Raw genomic sequence first — 21,604 nt, 5'->3', positions numbered from 1 at the left:
GTTTATATTTTTTCTGCATTGCATTTTTTGTCTGGCTTTTAAATTTGGCTTGACGGCAAAAGTACGTTGGACGTACGTACGAAATATGTATCCTCACATCGCATTTTCAAATTGTTCCATATTTATATTTTCGCTTCGCAATGTGTGGCATTCATTAATTAAAATATAACCAATTCAATTCAGATATCGAACCTTGAAGCTCGCTTGACTCACCACATTATTAAAGCATCTCACAATTTTTAAATAAATAAGAAATTAGCTCGACTTAATGATATCCCTTATACACCGTCCAATGTCTGTCGGGTATAATAAACATTTATATTAATATAGGAATTTATGCCTAATAAAGCTTTGCTGTTTATTGACCCACGGGTCATTGTTCATATTGTACAATGTACACACATGCTTAAAGGACAAAACGAGCATTTTTAATCAAAAGGGTCTCATATGAGTTTCACACACCTACACACGCACACACACTCACACACAGAAATTGCTACTAAGTATATTGAAATTAGCGTTAAGTACATTAGAGAAAATGGCAATTGCGACGAGCTGAGAGCGTGATAAAGTGCGCTAGTTGAATTAGCAGGGCCATTAACTAGGCACTTGGGGTATGCAATAAAATATGTTCATCTAGAGTCAAAGGTTGCTTACCATGGTTATGAAGATGCCGAACTCGGGATTCATTTCGATGGTGTCGCCGTCTGTGAAGAGGAAAGTCTTCTTTTTCTCCTTCTTGGCGGTAAGGACAACGGCCACCTGTTGGGCCGCTACGGACAGCACGGGCAGCTCGATGCGATTGAATTCGTCGAAACAGCCCCAGCTGCCGGACTGTGCCAGACCTTTGTAGATACGACCCAGGCCCCTGCACAAAGGGAACAGCGAGAGCAGCGCGAAATTGAATGAGTTGTTGCGCACCGATGTGGGCCGCATTTTAAGTGCCAGCTGTCTTTTGTTTGTAGTCCTGTCTTACCTGTAATCCATTTGATCGGAACAATTAAAAACGACAACATACTTGGCCAGCGTCTTGCCCATATCCTTTACAGTTTCCGTTTTGCCCGTGCCCGCCGGGCCACACGGCGCTCCGCCCATGCTGAGTGTCAGCGCCTGGGCTAAGGTGATGTAGCAACTGGAAGTGGGCGTGAAAGAGGATTACTTATGAAAAGCCGTAGAAAATTGCATTTAAAATGCAAAAGTCTACAAATTAATATTCTTTTTCATTATCATTTCTTAGGAATATTTTCTATTATTTAAGTGCCAACGATTTCCTTAGAGACAGTTGGCAACTTAGCATGAAGACAAATTACGTTAACGCCGTACAACACTTGCCATTTAGCTTAAGCAGGTGCTGTTAGCCAAGAGCTAAGCTACGTATTCCCCTTGGCATTTCCCCCGCCACGATATCAAAGCAAGCGTGAAATTTACAATAACTCGCAAAGAACAAGGCCTCTATGCTTCGCATGATAAACAACGCAAAAGTCGGAGACAGTGCAGAAACGGAAGTTCGAACTGAACGCTGATGTCAAAGACATAAACTCCAAATACCCTCTCAGACATGAAGATAATGATGCATTATTTAGATCATTTTTGCAATTTCTGACTATGGGATAAGAAGTAGGTCTGATATATTTGATATATGTATATGAATATAATTTATAAATAATCCGTACTTTACCTACGAAGGTATAAGAAGTAGTTCTGATATATTTGATATATGTATATGAATATACTTTATAAATAATCCGTACTTTACCTAACTATATAAAATCATTAATTTACTTATACAACAAATTAAGGTTTTTATTTTTATGGACTAGAGCTTTCATAAGTTTGCTTTCAGCAGAGTCGTGATGCCCTTTGAAAGTGTATTGGCCAAAAATTGCCTCGGGATGTTTGATGAAATATGCCGTCAGTTAGCTTTCCGGGAGTTCAGTTTAGGTGTCGAAAACTTTATTTATATTCTTCTAAGTGAAATTTATCTTCTCGAGCATGTCAACGACGTCGCCGTCGCCCGGCTGCGTGGGCTGTCCGCCGTACACTAGCCCCGTTGAAAGGATTTCAATGTGGCCGCAGTTGCTGCCACTGTCTGTTGGCATTGCGTATCGACTTTGAACTTGTTCAAGTGCCGACCAGCGCTTGTTGGCCATGTTTGAGTTTTGTTTGGCCAGCGCAATTGGGCAACGTCAATGGGCGAGGACTGTGCGGGGCCTGTGCCGTACGCCCGAAATGCCTCAATTGCTGGACTGCGTGAAAGTTTTTGCACGTGCCACGTGGAATGTAAATACAATAAATTAATTTATCTTAACTTCTGTTTCACAAACAATGAAGTTAAACTTGAAGTTCTTATGACATTGGCAATGAGACTGAAATTTAATTGCTGTTCCAAGCGAAAGTTTTACAACAAAATCGATTAGTTAGTTAGGCTAAATATTGACATTTGATATCTTACGATAGCGGCTGTAATAAGTTATATTAAATGTATATATATTATTCTACAACTATAGAACATCAACTCTGGCAAAAGCCATTTTCGTAGAGGGAGAGAAGTGTTTGTAAAACTCCCTCCTTCTCTCTGTCCCTCTCTATCCCACCCTTTGTTAACCCTATGTGCGGTTTCACCAGACAGTTTCTCCATCCAAAAAGCGGATGACAGAATACAGTTTGTGCCATTAGCCAAAGCTTTTTTTAGTTAGCTAAAGCTAAAATTAACTTAACCAAGCTGTCGACTTTATAACATTTTAAGAGCAACCATTTAATTCAATTTAAAAGGCAGCCATCTGAAGCGCTTAACGTGGTCACATAATTGCATTAAATAGTAACGGTAAAGTTGTTGATGGGGAATGTATATAATTATAAATAAGGCTTACCGATCCGTTAGTGGTGTTATCACCAGCCGATCTGTGCAACCCAGGTATTCGTTCTGGTAGGTGAATGTGACATCTGTGACAGATATCCAGGTCTTGTCCAAGTCCTCTTTAAAGTAAAAACGGCATTGCTTTAGCCATTCGAAGTCATTTGAGGATTTGATGTTCATGCGACACTGCAAAGTAGACGAGATATTTCAGCAGGGTATACCTAAGAGTCGGTCATGCCCTACCAGTATATCAAAAATATCCCGCTGATGCACATGGATGGTAATCAAGGTTTCGAAATTGGTTCTCTCGCGCTTGGACAGATTGCGAGTCGTCTGATCGATGAGCGTGTTGAGCATCTCAAGGAATTTGTTGTTTGTCTCGGACATGACCTTCCTCTCATGCCTGGCCTGCATCAGAGCCATTTCTGCATCGCGCGTCCAAATCATTTGTATGCCCAATAAACCAATCTGTGCCGGCACCTTCTCTAAGAAGCTCAACAACGTGAAATTCGGGTCGTTTATTGTCGCATAGGCTGTGCGTATGATGGAATGCAGTGACTGCTGTGCTGTGACCAGCAATTGAGTTAGCCATGTCTCGACCGAGCCCTCGGCTCGTATGGCTCGATCCAGCTGTATCATCTCGCCCTCGCTGCTAATGATCGCCATCATCTTGTTGTACTCCACGTCATGGAACCTGCAATCAGGCATATTCAATCCCAAAGAAATTTCCACTTGCACTTCAATTTGTAATACTTGACGCATTTGGTGTTATCGAAGATGTTTAGCAAGTGGTTCTGAATGGTATGCGAATCGGAGCCCTGGCCAAGTATCTCGAGCAGAGCTGGGTCCGAGACGAAGAAGAAGCGCGGAAACATAATCCGCTTACGTTCTAAATAACCGCTCAGGGATTTCTGCATAAGGAGGGCAATTAAAATAAATAAATATTTTAATATTTGCTCGAATACAAGTTTTAAGGCTACATCCACGTCAGGCATTTGTATATTTATATCGGTAGTACCTGACATATTTCTAGCTGCTCCTGAAGATGTGGCAACAGCTGCTTGAGCAGATCATCGCCCACGCAGCAGGCCACCACGCCTGTTTTTAGAATTTTTTATTAAATTTTAAGCATATGTAATATAATAATATTTTAGGAAAAGGCCACATTATAATGAGGAATTGAGTAGAATTTATATTAAAATATATATTTTAGCGGAAAAATATTGCAATCGACTTACCTGGAGTCTCGTGAGCGCGCTGCATTATCTTCTGCCAGGACTTGTCGATTTTGGAGAAGCGCTTCGCCTCCTTGGGCAGCTGCTTGGCTATGTCGCCGCCCACGAAGACAGCCTCGAGGTAGACCCACATGTTCTGTACAAGCAGCCAGCGTTCCAGTATTTCATTGGAATTGGACAGATCGTAGACCCATTGCTGGATTTGTTTGCGAAAGGGCGCATTATAGCGATTCGATAGCAATGAGCCGAGCACCATTAGACTATCCTCCAGCTGGCCAATGGTCTCGGCTGTTGTGTCGCCGCGCAGCAGCAGCTCGCCGCGATTGTTGAAGCTCATGAATTGGAGCTCGTGCACAGACCATTCGTTGGTCACCTGCTTAAGCTTGGCCTCAATGTCCTTCTCCTTCATGGCGCTGATGCAAATATCCTCGATGTCCTCCTTGTGCTTGAGCAGCGGCGCCTCCAGTATGTTCTTAAGCGAGAAACCCTCCGAGTCGAACTCGAAGATGTAGCGAGTAACATCCATGATCCGTTGCCAATGGCGTGGCTTCATGGCTTTATTCGCCATCAACTCCAATAGTGGACACATGTCATTGAAATCGTCGATGGTCTTCTTCAGAGCATGGAAGGCGGGCCATTCCTTCAAGCCCTTGGGTAGCTTGCGACAACGGTTCTGGAACTCCATTAGCTCATTGTTAATCTCTTCAATGTCGACCTCGTTCCACGGTATATCGTAGTAGCTGCTAACCCTATCAATCACATCATTGTATAGCTTGTAGAGCTTCTGCAGCAAATTGAGCTCCTTGCGTATCTGGCCCAGCTCTGGATAATCAGTTTGTGGCAGACCGAAGAGTTCCTCGCCGCTTTGGTACGTCTGCAGGCGGCGCCACATGCCCTCGAAACGATTCTGGAACAGTATCAGACGGTCGGAAGCCTCGCGCGGCGTTAGACCCGCCTGCATGGGTCCCGCTGTGCGATATTCCGTCACATAGGCAATCTTATCCTGCTTAAAGTTGTCTAGATTGCTGCGCAAGTCACCCTGGAACGCCGGCTGCATTTCCAACAGTTTCACCTGCGCCTGCAGCGCCGCAGAGAGTAGGTTCTGAAATGTTGTCCGTAAATTGTCCACCAAATCGAATTGTTCCCGTTCCACCTGCACCTCATACCGGGTGAGCACATTGAAGGCTTCCTGAATATAGTAAAGAAAATAATAATAATAATTTCTAGAACTTATGATGCCGTGGCACATTTGGAACGCACCTCAATGGGATCTATGCGCAGCTCCATGTCCACCTCCTGTTCGCGTATCTTACTCAGTGTCTCCATTATCATGCGCACATCGTCCAGGTCACGTATGGGTCGGTCCAGTTTACGATCCATCTCATTGATCACCGCATACACATAGTCCATTTCCTTCTTATATTTCTTCTTCATGGCTTGCCCAATTTTATGGTTGCAGGCTGAAAAGTGAAACAGAGCCAAAAACTGTTTACACCTTGCTAGGGCATAAGGAAAGCCATTAATCAATGCAAAACTCTTGGCAGGGGGCTAATTGATTTGCGCTCTCGTATTTGAATTCGCATTCATGCAACCAGACGTGGCAACATGGACCCACATTTATTTGCTTGGGCTTCCTACAGCACAGCTAATGCGGCAAAATAAATTTGATTACCTAATTGGAAACCAATAAATTTGAATAGCTGACTGCTAAGGTCTATTTGTCTACGACTCAATATGTGTGTGTGCTGAATGTGTGTGTGTGTGTGTGTGTGTCTGTGTGAGGGTGCTAGTGTGCGTGGGTGTCAAATTTATGACGAATAAACTGATAAATGTTTAAGGTGTTGCCAAAGGAAATCAAATTAACATAACCCAGTTGTCAAAACAAGTCGGAGGCATATGTGGGAAGGAGACTTGAAGTGGACTAATACTTAAATTTAAATAAAGTTTAACTACTAAACGTAATAGGATAAGACAATCAAATTCCATTTTTCAGTCAAATCAAGATATGGTATCTCTATAGAACATATACCTTTTAGCTCATATATGATGAATTTTTATGTAATATATGAGGATTATTTTCAGATGATATATAATTTGTTAATAAAACTCGAATGTCTACTATAATGTCTAAAATCCTTCTGTTAAATTTATATATTGAGTTGAATGTTCTCGATAAGCTATAATGAATATGAGGTTATATGACAATTATTTTCATTTGATAAATAATTTGTTATGGGATTATACGTTAATGTAATGTATACTATAATGTCTACAATCAATCTGAAGAACTACATATATGATTTATATGGTCTTATGATGAATTGAATGTTCTTTATAAGTAATATGATTATAAAAGTATATATTATAGATGGGAATTATTGTTTGTTATAGGATTAAAAGCTTATCAAACTCTAATGTCTACTATAATGATTCCAATAAGCTTTGTACAATTCATTATTCTTACTTCACATATGAGTTATATATGTATATATTGATGAGTTGAATGTTCCCTATAAGCAATGTTATTATCAAATTATATTTACACATAATATATACAGATTATTTACAATACAATTATGTACCCCGGCTGGACTACTCACACTTGATCTCAATGGCCAAACCATACTTGAGCCTCTCATTATAGACCGCTACGCACTGCCCGAAGACCTCCATGTCCGGCTCAATTAGAAGGTTCGCATCCAGCTCCGCCAGGCAGCGCAATGTGGACTCGAACTGTTGCAGCCCAAACTCCATCAGCTGGCGTGTGGTGCGATCGTTCTTCCATAGGAAGTGATACGGCTTCCAGCGTTTGATGTAGGTTTGAATCTCGGGCTTAATGTTCTTGGTGCAGCTGGAGAGCTGATTGAGTGCCTTAGCCACCTCTTTGTTGTCCATGATGGCCGAGTAGAAGCTCTTGAGCATGTACGGCATCTGGGGTCGCTCCTCGGAGGCCAGGCAGTAGATCTTGCGGCGTCGATTCTTGGAGCCACCAGCGGCATCCGTGTGATTGCGTCCGACGCGCGGCTGCACCGTCATCGAAACTTGCTGCGGTTGGTAAGACAAGATTTTTGAGAACATTGCGAAGCTATTTAACGGTGTGGTACGAACCGGCGGATCCTTGCCGCTGGTCCACTGCGCCACACCCTTCGCAATGCCCGTGATATTCTTGCCAGCCGTCACCAAAATGTCCTGCAGCTCGTCCAGACTCGGTTTGATCACCACATTGGGTATCTGCAGCTGCGCGTGCAATGCAAATATCGGCTTCTTCAATGCCGTCTCATTCTCATCGGCGATGAACCGACGCCGCAGAGTGTCCAGGGCCGCGCGAATCACCTTGATCAGCACATCGATGACCTTGCGGCTGTAATAGCGGCGCATCTCGACGACAGCATTGCAGACCATGTCCTAAGGCAGACCGGGAATATATTAGCTACTCTATATGCTAAGCAATTTCTGCGTCCACCTGCATGCCCTTGGGCAGACTGTCTGTGGTGGATAACAGCGTCAGCGGATTCTCAAAACAGGACCACAAAATGCTCCAGTCCTGCTGTTGACCGCCAGCCCCTCCACCCGATGTAGCTCCACCTGATGCATTCGCCGTTGAAGCTCCAGCTGCACCGCCTTCCTCCGCCTTGCGTCCACCCGATGCGGACTGGTCGCCCTTGGGCGTGGCTATTGAAGAGAGATTTGCATACATTGAATCGAGTTGAGCTGCATAGCAATTGCAGGACTTGCCGTCGAACAAGGTAACCACATCATCGCCAGCAATCTCCTTAAACGTCTCCGTTGCCTTGTCTACCAAACTGAGAACTTCCTCCACTGCCTCCGAGACCATCTGACTTTTCCGATTGAGCTCGATGGCAGCTTTTCTGTGGGTGACAAAAGGAATTTTAATAATATTTAGACAGTTGCAATTGCTGATATAATGCTTAATAGAAGAGCAAATCAAATACGAATACTTAGGTAAACTTGATGTGTGCACATGAAATCGCATTTGGTCTGATTAATGTTGAAGCTGGGGTGCACAGAACAACACATACTCGCACACATTCCTTTATATGCAGATCAAGCTTTGTATCTATGCAAATGAAAAATCTCATACATAAATTAAAATTGATAAATTCAATAAATCACACAAAAGCTGGCAAAGTCAACCGCAGGCAGCTAACTTGATGGCAAAGTTCAAGCGAATCTTGTTGCCACATGCCACAAACACACACACCACACACACACACACACACACACACACACATACATACATACTGGCATATACACATATTCATAGCTGGCAGGTAACAAATTTACCTGCATGCCTCCTCGCTGCGCTCCAGAAATTCATCAACTGTCCAGATTTCATCGTCTGCAGCAGGAAATAAATGTGCAAAGTTTTCGAAAAGCATAAAATTAAATAGAGACCCAAGTGGGCTCCAGCAATTAGAAGGGGGGTCACACCTGCTGGCAATATCTGCAGCGACACCTCCTGCATCCACATGAGCACGTTGAGTATGCGATTCGAGTAGATGTCGTGCACGCGCGCCACCAGCACTTCGAAGGTCTCAATGGCCTGCTTGCAGCGGTCATAGAATTGAGTCCAGTTCTGGTTGGTCCACTGCATGAAAAAAACGGAACGGAACGCAACGGAAGTGCGATTGTCAGTGACAGAGAGCGTCAGTGAGCAGACTGTGACTCTTACATTGATGGTATGCAGACCCGGCTTCAGCATGGCCGTCAGACGCACCAGCTGGGGCAGGAACAAGGGACGCACCTCCAGCTTGACAGCCTTGACCGTGGACAAAAACATTTTGATAAGGCTCTACGGAAATAGGAAAAAATTAACAAGTAAGAGACGAACTGTGAGCAGTTAAAGCTGGCTCGCCTTACATTCAGCGAGTCCTGTATGGTGATGAAATACTGATGGCGACTCATCAGCGTGGCAGCCACAATGGGCAGCTCGATTTTCAGCTTGGCCAGCATCTTGGCCTCGCGAATCAGCAGAGGAATTGTGGGATGCAAGTTGACAAACAAACGATCGCCCTGTAGACAGAGCAGCGGCTGCAGCAGGCAGGCATCGGCCACACTTATGTCCTGATCCAGCCAAATGGAGACTATTTCATCCTCATACTCCTGCAAGACGCCCATCACATTGTTGAAGCGCACATCCAGATCTCTGGCTAGGGGCAGTGTGCTGAGCACTCCATGATCCATGACGGCATCCATCAGCTCCGATAGATGCAAGCGCAAGGCGCGACACCAGTGGATTCGCCCAGCCATGGGCGGAAAATTGCGAGCCAGAGGCGGATCATCGCGCTGCCGGCGAAAGGTCTTCAGTATGCGGTCCACCTCTTTCTCCACATAGCGCAGTATGCGAGTGTACTTCTCGTCCATGCGGGTCAGCGGTATCTTCTCGCTGACCTTCTCGAAGCGCACCAGAAAGCGAATGCACTGAGGCGTCTCCCACACCGTGTCAAAGTCTCGCTCGATCAGTGTGGCAATCGTATCCTTGAGCGAATCCGTTTTGCTCATGAATCGATCGAAGTCGTCATTAAAATCTGCATTGCGATGATCCAGGTAATCGTACTTCTTGGATGTGATTTCCTTTTTGGCCTCCTCGAAGTGATTGGAGGCATCCTCTAAGGCCTCGCCTAACAGCAGACCCTCCAAGCGGCGCTCAAACAGATGATTGTAATCGTCAATCAGATTAAACATATTTATAATTTTCGACAAACGCTCGCAGAACGTGTCGAATTTGCCTAAAGAGAAAAACAATTAAAATATCCTTTCATTTATAATACTCTTGCTCACCCACCAAATACAAAGTTTTCGGAGAATCCAAATGGAGTTTGATGCGGCAAAAATGGCTGCTCTCTGACTGTATAATAGGTCTCATGGTAAATATGATTCAGTTTGATGCAGTTGCTCAATTTGGTGCGTATAAGAGTTCGATCTTGAGACCAAATTGTTTCCTTGCAGCGACAAGTGATGTAGGACTTGCATGTCTCAATCATTTGATTTGTTATCTATGAAAAATAATTATTATAAAACTAATAATTAATATAAAATTTATTATAAATTTATTATTACAAAATTATATGTTTAAAAAGATCGTATTTATATATGTATATGTATTTGTTTTTTTTTTTTTTATTTTATTTATTATTATTTACTTTATTATTTATTTACTTTTCTTTTTTATTTATTTTATTTTTCTAGATTTATTATATATTCACATGAAATTAATTATACTTATTGGTGTATATTTATTTAAAAATATTCTTCTACATTTAGAGTGCAGTTCTCATATTTAATTTATAATTAATTTAATTTTATAATTATATAATTTATATTTATGCACTTTCATTAGGGCATGAAAAAGGCAAATTTTGTATTACAAAACAAACCCCTCAAAATGTATTTGAATTAATAAACTGCAATATCTAAATTTATTACAATTTGGAGCTTTGAGCAGCTATTTGAGTGCTCAACCGTCCAACCATCTCATTATTTATTGTAAATAACTGATTTGACACGTCCGTACAATAGACCAAAAGGTCAGCGGACAAATAATATCCTGAAAGCCGCAGTGGTCCCTTGGCAATATCGAGAGGTAAGTAAACTCGAAGCGCAAAGGTCGCAGGAAAACAATCAATGCGGCATCCTGAATCAAATTGACAGGTTTTCAGCCAAAGTAAGGGCCAATAGGAATGGCAGCATGAACAACAATTTCAATACGCAATGCGATTGAGAAAAGTGCACCTAAGTAAATGCAAAAAGCATTTCAGTTTACATTATTTTTAACTAACAAATATAAAAATAGTGCGAAAACAAAAGGAATTCGATTTCAGGTCCTTGCACTTACCTTAACCATCAGCGCCGAAGTCCGCTCCGAAGTGTTGTAAAATTGGGAGACACTGTAGATCAATCGCACCGTCTGCAAGAGACTCAATATGGACTCCTTCATGCTGACCGGATCGTCCAGATATAGCGAATGGCAACACGTTTCCATGGCCTGGATGAACTTGGAATTGTCACGCGCCTCGTTGTAGCAGAAGGTTATTTTGCGATCGGTTTCCTTCCACTGGCGCATAATCCTCGAACCGGCTAGGAAGAGACAGTGCAGTGTGAACTGCACTTCCTTGTCCTGCAGGTGAGCCAGCAGTTGGGAGAATTGAGCGCCTCGCTTCTTCCAGTACTCCAGTTCGTCCTGGGGTCCACTGTGATCGTTCTCCTTGCGCAGCTGCTCGCTCTCGCCCAGAATCTTGAGTATGCCCTTTGACCAGTTGTTCACACGCTCCTCCAGCTGTGCGCAAAACTCCTGATTCTTGGCCATGTCCTTCACCTCATCGACCACAACGCAGCCATCGAACATGTCGCACCCATCGGCAAATACGTTATAATGATCACAGACCTGCTCGCAGACACGCAACGCGCTGCAGAAGGATCGCAAACCTGGCAAGAGCTGGCCCTTGATAAGTCCGCAGCTCACATCCTCCTCATCGCCCTCGAGGCTGGGGAAGGCCAACGCCTGCATAAACACAAACTCCACAATGCGCTCGATGGAGGTGACCAGGCCAATATTCTTGGCATCGATGACGCCACAGTATCTATTCGAATGAACGAGACGGCAGGCGAAAATATTCAATTACCAATACCCTCCAGCAGGGTGGATGGGAATTTATATATGTGTGGGTGTGGAAGTGTGTGCATTGCATAAATCCCCGATAATCCATGTGCCAACAAATAAACCTTAAATTGGCTATTCTTAGATAACAGTTTTTGAATTTGGCCAACAAAAGTGAAACTTATGAAAGATAAATAGAAGCGCAAACTGAATCTAAAAACAAACAACGAGAGTAGACGACTTAATGATACCCAGTAAGTAGTCAATTTATATTTGTTTAAAAATCTGCAGCTGAACTACATAATTGATCAGACTTGGATGTCGGAGTGAGCAAGCAAAAACCGAACGTAACCGATGGGAATATACACTGGAGCCACATAGTGTAAATGAATATACCCCATTTGCAATAATAACAGGGAATATATTACTTCAGCCACTTACAAATCCTTTTGAAAGCCCTCCTCTGGCAGCTGCTTAGACGTATTCACGCGAAAGATATAAATACAGACTCCAGTAAAGGCGCAGGTCCAGCCATCAGTTAGAAATAGTTTCTTCTGCTTGGGCGGAGGCAATCCGCTGGGCGAGGCGCCACCTAAAAGAGCAGGCGTATCATTTAGATTAGGGAATATGGGCATATATTATAGAGCTAGCATACCCTGTGGCGTCTTTGAGCTACTCGATGCCATGCCCGTACGTGACGGTCCCGGCTTATTGGCATCCACCACGGGCTGCGGCTCCGGCTCATCCACCTCTTGATAGAACCAGAGTAACTTGTTTTTCATATTCGGCAAAAAGAGCTGATTGATCTCATCGAGCTGCGAATTTATAAAAATAATCTATATGATTCGTTGCCATTAAAGCTAGTTTAAAATGCGCTACCATATCCCCTTCGAATATATAATCCATGAGCTGATGCCGCGGCAGCTGCGTCGCATCGATCAGCAGTTGGAAGGTGAACTCCAACCGAGGATCCATTTCCCCGCGGCGAGCTTTGCGTTCGCATTCTTCGCGCCGACGCTGCGCTTCGTCCGGGTCCATGGCCATAGTTTTATTTGTTTTTATGAAAGGTCCAATAAATGGATCATATATATATTGTCCGATATGCAATCCGTTGAACCGTTGAAGTACCATAAAAAACGCGCAGTAAAAATTTAGCAGGTGCCGCAGAATATTATTCATGTTTTTATTAATTATATTTATGTGTTTAATTTGTCATTAACAATTTTTAATAAAATAAATATTTTTTATACGATTTATTTTTCATCATATTTATTATTATTATTATTTCATATATTTTGTAATATAATTTATTTAGTTAATATTTTTATTTTAAAGAAATTGTTATATTATTCACACATTTTTTTATTTTTTGTGAATATAAGTTTATTTATTTATAGTTTTTCGCCAAAATTCAAAAACGGGGAAAGACCAAAAATATATTAGTTTAAAAAATAATTGTGTTGTTCTCTTTTTTTTTTTTTTTTTTTTTTTGTGCAGATTAAGTGCCGCAATGCGTTCAAAAGTAAGTAAATATATTTATGCAAAATTCAAAACTACTTACAGCAAGATTTGCCATAACAACAACTAGAACAACTTTTACTTTCAACTTTTACTTTCAACTTTTACTTTTGCTTTTACTTTCAACTCTTACTTCAAAAGTGCAGCTAGAAAAAAAAAGAATAATAATATACGTTGTCTCAAAAAACAAACAATTATCTATTGTTTAAGGTTGTTGTGTGTATAGCTAAATTATAGTTTTAGTTATTGAAAATTCGAGTTTTTTCTGCAAAGAGAGTGGAGCATTCCGGAAATGGCATTACAAATGTGTTTCGAAACAAAATTATAAAATATATAATAATAATAGGTTGATTTATATATACATATACATATATACAGACAAATATCGACAGCTTTATATATGTATATATAAATATATTTATTTACATATGTATCTAATACGTTAGCCAAATTCCTTATTAGCTCGGTTCAACTACAGCGCATAACCTTATAATGTAATATACAAATTAATTTTTTCGATTTTTACACCAGTCAAAGGGTTACATAATCAGCCAACGAGTACAAGGCGCTAAGAGGTTAATATTACAATTTGTACTGAAGCAATAGTTATTTATAATAATTTTGTGACAAATTTAATTGCCCACTAATTGGTTAATTAGTTAGTTGGTTGTTGGGTTTGGTTTAGTTTTGCTTAATCGTTCAATTGGCACCTGTAAAATGTCTCCTTCGTCCTCCTCCTCTTCTTCGTCCTCACTAGCACTGCCTGCATTCGCACGCATTGCCAAAACATGTTCCACCAATTTTTTCTTTTGCACAAACATGCTGTCAATAATTTCACAGAATAAAAAACAAAATGTAAATAATTTTATAAATTTACTATTTTTGCAATTCAACGTTCTATCCCACAGCTATTATGCACGACTATGAAAATCAATGCAAAAACTTTATTGAACAAACAAAGTCGCACCGAAATCGAATTTCGCGCCGGTCGTCATGGCAACAAAAAGTCTCCAAAGCGACTGTCATGATCACTTTTGGCGCCAAAACTCAAACTATTTTCATAGCCGCTGGGATATTTACTAACACATTCATCCAATTAAAAAAGATTTGTAAAATTAACACATCTACATAGTTAACAACCATTTTAATATCCGTTATATACAGTATTTTTGTTTTGGTAAGTTTTTCCGAACTCTATCCTACACTGAAACATCGATTGGAAAAGGCTTCGATATTTATACACATCGATACACAGTCTTGAATACATCATAACAGCGATAGGTCTGTTAAATTTAAATATGCAAGTAGTTTTTTTTTGTATTATTAATAATGTCGTATTATTGGTACCATATTATTGCTTTAGCTTACACATATCACGTCAATATTTATCGCGAAAAGAAGCCAATCCCGCTTCAATAAAATAAATAATTTTAGTAGCTGTTAACTTAACAGTGACAAATGAGAGCAAAACGATATGAACTAGATGAACAAAAATTTGTTCGCTCAGTTGTGTGAATCGCTCCGTCGAGCTGAATGATTCGATACAACTTTAATCCAGACGCGTGCTGTTCTTTATACAGAAAAATTGTGGAAAAGTGCCGAAACAATTAAATTAGGAGACTAGTAACAAATTCTAAATACCCAAAATAGGTAAGTTATGCGTTTAACATATGAGTGTAACAAAATGCTGTATAATTAAAGCAGTAAATCGTGTAATAAACGTGTCTGAAAAATAAAACTACGGCAATGGAAAAAATCAAAATGGCGTAAGCGGTGCAAAAAAGGAATGAGCAAAAAGTAGCGGCATAAGAGCCAAACAAATATTGTAATAAAGTATATACATCTGTAAATAATATATTAAAATATAATTTTTGTATGCATATATTTATGTTTATGTATTTTTGTGCTTCCGCTTCCCGGTTACCTCATTGACAGAGTTGCCGCCATCTGAATCAGCACCATGTCGAACACAGATGTGCAGTACAATCAAGGCTTCAATCAGAATCAGGACAATAACGAGGATTATAATGATGACAATGACCAGCAGCAAGAGGATGACGACCAATACGATAACGATCAAAACGATGGCGACGACGACTCAAATGTGAAGATCGGAAGCGTTGGCGAGAGTCCCAAGTTTATAAGACTACGCGGTCTACCCTGGTCTGCAACGCACAAAGAGATTCTTGACTTCTTGGTTAACGTGGAAGTGCTTAATGGATCGCAGGGCATTCATCTCGTTACAAGCCGACTGGATGGCAAGAATACAGGCGAAGCCTATGTCGAAGTTGCCAGCCAAGAGGATGTCGAAGAAGCACGAAAGCTAAATAAAGCTAGTATGGGTCATCGATACATCGAGGGTACGTCGAAACCAACAATTAAACTTAAGACGATATTAAATTGTTATCCTTATGCAATTATAGTCTTCGTGGCAACGCCCAAGGAGGCAAAAGAGGCTATGCGCAAAACAGGCGGTCATGGTCATGCCTTTGTTGTGAAACTACGTGGATTGCCCTACGCTGTCACAGAACAACAGATCGAGGAGTTCTTTACCGGTAAGACCATTACCTGATTCTGGCGTCAAGTCTCTGTTTTGATTTGCATAAATTTAGCGGGCAGAGAAGAACTCACTGATTCCAATGCATGTGAAAACATATTTATATTTATATATTCATATATGTATTTTAATAGATATACATATATGTTATACTTATATGTATATTTCTATACCATTGAGCTATGAATTGACTGTTAGTCTTGGGCTCCATCTAAGTTGTATACCCAAACGTCTGGGGTGTTAGCATCCAAGGACCAGGGGTCGTTAAATGCTCACACATCAAGAACAATACATTATCCATCAAATTTCCATTTTACACACACACGTAACATTAGTTTTTGTCTAACCCAGTACAAACATTTATTTCATAAATGTATTTAGGATTGTTAATATAACCAATATATTCCAATCGATTAAATCTATAATAATGTTAGCTTTTTGTTTCTTATATTTATTTATCTGATAAATATTTATTAACAATAATGCACAATCAGTCTGCAAGTCAAAAATATTTATTTCCAAGTCGTTTCTCGCTTATGTATTTTTGAAAATGCCATCCTTCAAATTAGGTGGCCTACCAGGAACTCTCAAAAGTTCTTTGTGAGCAACAACAAAAAATAAGACAAGCACCACTTCTCTATAAAACAAAAAATATATTTTTGATATCGCCCACTCTTTCTTTCTCTGTATCTATCGTTAACCTTGCAATACATATATATATGTATATATATATCACTATATATTTGTATAAATCTTTGTTGGTTATCGTCATGGGCAGGGTTGGAAATCAAAACGGATCGGGAGGGCATACTTTTTGTTATGGACAGAAGGGGTCGTGCAACTGGGGAAGCTTTTGTTCAGTTCGAAAGCCAGGATGACACTGAACAAGCCTTGGGCCGAAATCGGGAAAAAATTGGGCACAGGTGGGTCTCTTACACATCATTTATTTACCAACTACAACAGCAACAACAACAACATCGAAATACATTCAATGGTAACATGAATAAATAAAATTAAAATGTCTTTAAATTGTTGCAATCTTGTCAGCAAATTAAAGCAAAATGCTAATTTTTATACGTTCCTATTTCAGTAAAAATATATTGTTTTGAGCAACAATTACATTGTGCATATATATCTAGTTTATATATAGAGCACAGGCTATGGGTGCAAACGAACAACAGATAACGCCTTATTAACCAGAGAAATTCTTTGATAAGCTATATACATGCTTCTATTTAACATTCCTATATCCAATTGTCTATTCTTGTAAAGGATAAACATGAATAATAATATGGAATAATATGTTTTTAACCATAGTAAACCTCTCTATCTATTTGAATCTCTTGACTGATTAAGTCTCTTATTCTCTAGACTATTTGAACTAAAGTTCTTTTATGATTTTTTCTTTTTCAATGCTCCTAGGTATATTGAGATATTCCGCAGCTCCATTGCTGAGATGAAGCGAGCCACAGGCGGCGGTGTCGGTGGACGACCAGGACCATATGATATACGCGACCGCGGTGCCAATCGTGGTGGAAACGACTTTGGTGGACGCAATGGTAAGTGTGAACCATGCGACCCTTAAAATGGGTCAGTCCAAACTCAGCTGAAAGCATATTTATTTTTAATTGTATAAAACTAATTTGTTGCTTGCTCCGATTCACTCCTATCATAAATGATATTTTATATATAGCATTAGTGACTAATGTTTGAATGAACCATTCTCTATTTGCAGACTGGGGCAACAACAGCAACTTTGGTGTGGGCGCCAATAATATGCTGGGCTTCAACAATTTGCCCAGTTTAATGAACTCGGGTAATTTTGGCAATAACTCCGGTGGCGGAGGTGGTGGAGGCGGCAACAATGGCAATTTTGGTCAAAACGCCGGTAATTTTGGCAATTTTGGTAACGATTTTGGCGATTTTAACAATTTTGGAAACAATCGCAGCAGCAACAATGGCAACAATTTCGGTAAGTCGGAACAAACATCTGTGGAAAATCAGAGCAGTTCCAATAAATTCAATAATTATCTGGTCATTTTGGTTTAATTTAATTTCTAATTGCCATAATAATTGAAATCTATGAAAATTAATTAAGCTTTATCTAGGCCCAGCTATTTCGTTTGACTCCCTCACAAATCTCTATTCGGTGTCGGTGCAATTTTGTTTTAATTGAATCTAGTCACTGCTCTTAGAATTCGTTACTCACTATATTAACTAATTCTAAATAACTGAGTCAAAATGTCGTCTATTCTCAGATATGCCAGGAAACTTTGGCAATAGCGGCGGTGGTTTTGGTAATTTTGGCAACAATTCAGGTGGCGGTGGCGGAGGTGGTTTTAACAGTGGAGGCGGTGTTGGTGGCTTCAACAATGGGGGCAGCGGCGGTGGTTTCAACAATGGCGGCAACTCCGGCGGTGGCTTCAACGGAGGTGGTGGCGGCTTCGGCAACTTTCCCAACAATTCCGGTGGTGGCGGCTTCAACAGTGGCGGTGGCGGCTTCAATAATGGTATTGGTGGCTTTAACAACGGCGGTGGCGGCTTCAACAATGGTGGCGGCGGTTTTAACAACGGCGGCTTTAACAATGGTGGCAACTTTGGATCGGCCGGTGGCAACTTCGGACCCATTGGAGGGGGTCGCAACAATGATGTGGAATATTACACCATTCATATGAGAGGACTACCCTATAATTCATTCGAAAATGACGTATTCAAGGTGAGTGTTAAACTCCGAACAGCTGTACGGATCTTTCAAGCTAATATGCTTTATTTTATATGACAGTTCTTCGATCCCATACGCCCGGCCAACGTGCGCATCAACTACAATAAGAAGGGCCTGCACAGTGGAACCGCTGACGCCTACTTCGACACGTATGATGATTCGCAGTTGGCCATGAAGAGGCATCGTGAGCAAATGGGCTCCCGCTATATTGAACTCTTCTATGATGGCAAAACTCGCGGCGGTGTTAATGTCGGTGGCGGCGGCTCGGGCGTTGGAGGCGGCAGTGGCGGTGTCGGCATTGGAGCTGGCAATGGTGGTGGCGGTGGTGGTGGTGCCGGAGGTGGCGGTGGCTTCTCTCGACGTATTTAAACGCTTCCTTTTACATTAATTCCATAATTTTTCATATGTTAATGTAAACGCAAGTATTTTATAAGTTTGTGGGCCACATTTAAACGGCGGACAACTATCGAACGCACCATAGCAGATACCACAAGGGGCAGAGACCATGTCGCTTGTGAAAAGAATTGGGATGTTTCAATTCTAATGAAACCACTCACACACCCACATACACGCATATTTTAAATAATTTAAGCAAAAATGTATCTACAATCTAGACGGCCCCCGTCCCTCAAGTAGGAATATAACAAGACAAATGGAATAGGAACAAACAAATGTCAATTTTATTTTAATTTCTGAATCAATGATCCTGACATGACAACAACAAAAAATTGTAAACAGCTATTATACAATAAAATTTATAAACCAACAAATAAATTTGCATTTAATGATAGTCTTGATTGAACTTATAGATAGATATAAGATGTAGTAGTACACGTACATTTATTCATATTGTATAATATTTAGAGTGATGATACGATATGAAGAAGTTCTAATTATATATAAATAAGGACTTGAATTTGTAGCACTCGTACTATACAATATTTATGTGGATTGTATTGCTTTGTATATATAATATATAAAAACTACTGCCTGAATCAGTTCATTAATTTTCATATTTCGAAGCCCAAATCATACTAGCCTGATGTTAGGTCTCATCTAAGCATTCTTTTTTTTTTTTCAAATAAATATTTGCCCACAATTGAAAAGTATCGTGGCACGATCAACTTGGCGAAGCAAGTACAATTTCCCAGACAGTACCAATTATAGGTATATATACTATAGCAATCCAGATCAGCAACAGATCATACTATACACATACATGCAATACTGTAGACTTGGTCAACAAACGTCGCGGCAGTTGCATTATTGTGGCGATCGCGCGCGCATTCCGCAATTCTAAAATTCTACGGAAGCCGACGCGAAGGGGCAAACAAATTGCAATTTCGTTAAACGTCGCCCATAAATTGGTCGAGCGCAAGTAAAAACAATTGTTAATACAGTAGAAATAAGTATATACTCATACATAATGTGGAATATCTAAAGCAAATACGGTTTATTTATTGTAGCGCCGTTAACATTGCAAAAGGCAAAAAAAAAAGTGTCAATTCAAATAGACTGTTATTGTTTTTTCCATCCGCTCTCCAGGTGAGAAATGAGGCAGGGAAAAATATGCTACCATGTAACACAAAATAAAATATATAATATTTCGAGATCTACTTCTAATGAATGGAAGTGTTAAAACGAATGTCAGTTGGAAAACATGAGCGATATTCCCTATATTACGGTCAGAGAGAATATTACAAAAAAGTGGATTACTCTCCAATATATAAGAAACAACATTAGAATGTAATGTATGCAAATTTTTCTTAGCTTTAAAATTAAAATTTTGTTAGTTTGAAAAATATATATTTTAAAATACATACTTATACTTACTGTATGTGTGTGTACATATACTAGAAGTATAATAGTTGTGGTTGTGTATTTAAAATATATATAAATTCCAGACATAATGTATGATAAAGTATTTATTGCTAATACTTAGTACAGTCGACATATTTCCACTATATATTATATATTGCATTAATCATATTTCTAGGAATTTTACGCTATTACAAATACAATCTTAATCCAATTGACGTTAGCGAAATTAAATTGATCTCATAACACATTTCACTTTCTTCTACCTAAATAAGTATACTATTGGTATCTCTGTAATGTCAGATAGATAAGTTGCGCTTAAGCGACAACGTCAATGATAATTTTCGCTAATTATATGTCAATAAAATATGTACGAGACCCGAAATAGATAATGCCGTCACATACCAGACCGTAAAAAGAGGTCTATCAAAATTCTGATCACACTTGGAAGATCTGCTTTTGTTCTTTCTTGTGGGTTGGGTGTTTTATTACTATCAGCCATTTTAAATGGTGGGCATAATAAATTCACGTGACAAAAGAAGGAGATATGAACATCTTTACATATACCCAAAAATTATAACGCTCTAATCAGCAATATCTATTTGCCAGGTTATTTATGCGCTTCACGATGCGACAACAGACGAAAACTCAAACTCAATTGTTTGACTTTTTTGCCTTTATCTGATTGTTGAGGCGTGTGTGCAAAGTTTATTTATGAAAGTACTCGTAATTTATAAGTCAAATCGTATCGTGTTTAAGTTAGCAATTTCATATTTAAATATGTGAAAGCACGATAATCCAGCACGAGTAAAGCTTAAGATTCACATAGACAGTTTACGGGACATTAAATCAGTTTACTATGTAGTCGATATTTATAATATATATCATTTCTTTCACATTCATAATATAAAATATTTATTCTAAATTTTATATTTATTTCTTAAATATTGAATACGAATTTTGGGTTTTTGGTTGGGCTAATATATAGTCTTTTAGAGATTTTTATTTTTTCTACAAAATTATTATTAGTATTTATTTTTAAAATTTTTATGTTATTATAATATGTTAAATAAAATTTTGCTTGAAAATTGCCTAAAGTTGTCTATTATTATAAATTCTATTTAACATATATCAATCATAATAATAAATATTTGCGCATCGTCTCTCCTCCGAATGAAACGCACGTACTATTATTTAATGTGACAATTATAATAACAATAAAAATGATTGAAATTTACACAACAAGCGTGAAAATGTGACTATATGGAACATTTAGAAA

At 39.6% G+C, this 21,604-nt stretch overlaps 2 protein-coding genes and 1 long non-coding RNA gene across 6 annotated transcripts in view; 1 reads left to right on the top strand and 2 right to left on the bottom strand.

Moving 5' to 3' along the window:
• LOC6572527 (dynein axonemal heavy chain 5) overlaps positions 1-14,253 on the bottom strand; it is a 30,193-nt gene extending 15,940 nt beyond the window's left edge. For both annotated transcript variants that reach the window (XM_044007590.1, XM_044007592.1), the window contains exons 1-20: positions 13,939-14,253; positions 12,590-12,727; positions 12,366-12,525; positions 12,152-12,302; positions 10,949-11,693; positions 9,899-10,109; positions 8,974-9,842; positions 8,786-8,905; positions 8,545-8,701; positions 8,398-8,452; positions 7,556-7,961; positions 6,693-7,497; positions 5,353-5,552; positions 4,096-5,281; positions 3,876-3,955; positions 3,611-3,768; positions 3,101-3,551; positions 2,871-3,043; positions 977-1,132; positions 658-868 (exon numbers count right to left, since the gene is read on the bottom strand). In XM_044007590.1, coding sequence (XP_043863525.1) covers positions 658-868; positions 977-1,132; positions 2,871-3,043; positions 3,101-3,551; positions 3,611-3,768; positions 3,876-3,955; positions 4,096-5,281; positions 5,353-5,552; positions 6,693-7,497; positions 7,556-7,961; positions 8,398-8,452; positions 8,545-8,701; positions 8,786-8,905; positions 8,974-9,842; positions 9,899-10,109; positions 10,949-11,693; positions 12,152-12,302; positions 12,366-12,525; positions 12,590-12,727; positions 13,939-14,049 — 6,543 coding nt within the window. In that variant the 5' untranslated portion in view covers positions 14,050-14,253. The remainder of the gene's footprint in view (positions 1-657; positions 869-976; positions 1,133-2,870; positions 3,044-3,100; positions 3,552-3,610; positions 3,769-3,875; positions 3,956-4,095; positions 5,282-5,352; positions 5,553-6,692; positions 7,498-7,555; positions 7,962-8,397; positions 8,453-8,544; positions 8,702-8,785; positions 8,906-8,973; positions 9,843-9,898; positions 10,110-10,948; positions 11,694-12,151; positions 12,303-12,365; positions 12,526-12,589; positions 12,728-13,938) is intronic.
• A 100-nt stretch (positions 14,254-14,353) lies between these two features.
• LOC122756861 lies at positions 14,354-14,708 on the bottom strand. Its single transcript, XR_006356719.1, has 2 exons — positions 14,597-14,708; positions 14,354-14,511 (listed from the first exon to the last, which is right to left on the bottom strand). It is a non-coding gene; the product is annotated as an uncharacterized LOC122756861 (long non-coding RNA).
• Positions 14,709-14,738: 30 nt separating this feature from the next.
• LOC6572528 (glycine-rich cell wall structural protein 1.8) lies at positions 14,739-19,223 on the top strand. 3 transcript variants are annotated; one of them, XM_001998599.4, is made up of 8 exons: positions 14,739-14,878; positions 15,164-15,588; positions 15,652-15,783; positions 16,564-16,708; positions 17,208-17,344; positions 17,521-17,757; positions 18,044-18,501; positions 18,568-19,223. In XM_001998599.4, the coding sequence occupies exons 2-8, from the start codon at positions 15,189-15,191 to the stop codon at positions 18,874-18,876; spliced, it is 1,818 nt and encodes a 605-aa protein (XP_001998635.1). In that variant the 5' UTR covers positions 14,739-14,878; positions 15,164-15,188; the 3' UTR covers positions 18,877-19,223. The 3 variants fall into 3 exon arrangements, with proteins under 3 accessions (XP_001998635.1, XP_015021954.1, XP_015021955.1); XM_015166469.3 differs by lacking the exons at positions 14,739-14,878; positions 15,164-15,588; positions 16,564-16,708 and having other exon boundaries at positions 15,704-15,783; XM_015166468.3 differs by lacking the exons at positions 16,564-16,708; positions 17,521-17,757; positions 18,044-18,501; positions 18,568-19,223 and having other exon boundaries at positions 17,208-17,338.
• The last annotated feature ends 2,381 nt before the right edge of the window (positions 19,224-21,604 follow it).

This window comes from Drosophila mojavensis, unplaced genomic scaffold (genome assembly GCF_018153725.1).
Source record: "Drosophila mojavensis isolate 15081-1352.22 unplaced genomic scaffold, ASM1815372v1 contig_19, whole genome shotgun sequence".
NCBI classification, from domain to species: domain Eukaryota; kingdom Metazoa; phylum Arthropoda; class Insecta; order Diptera; family Drosophilidae; genus Drosophila; species Drosophila mojavensis.
The sequence above is the reverse complement of the archived record's forward strand: the minus strand, read 5'-3'. Positions and strand labels throughout refer to the sequence as shown.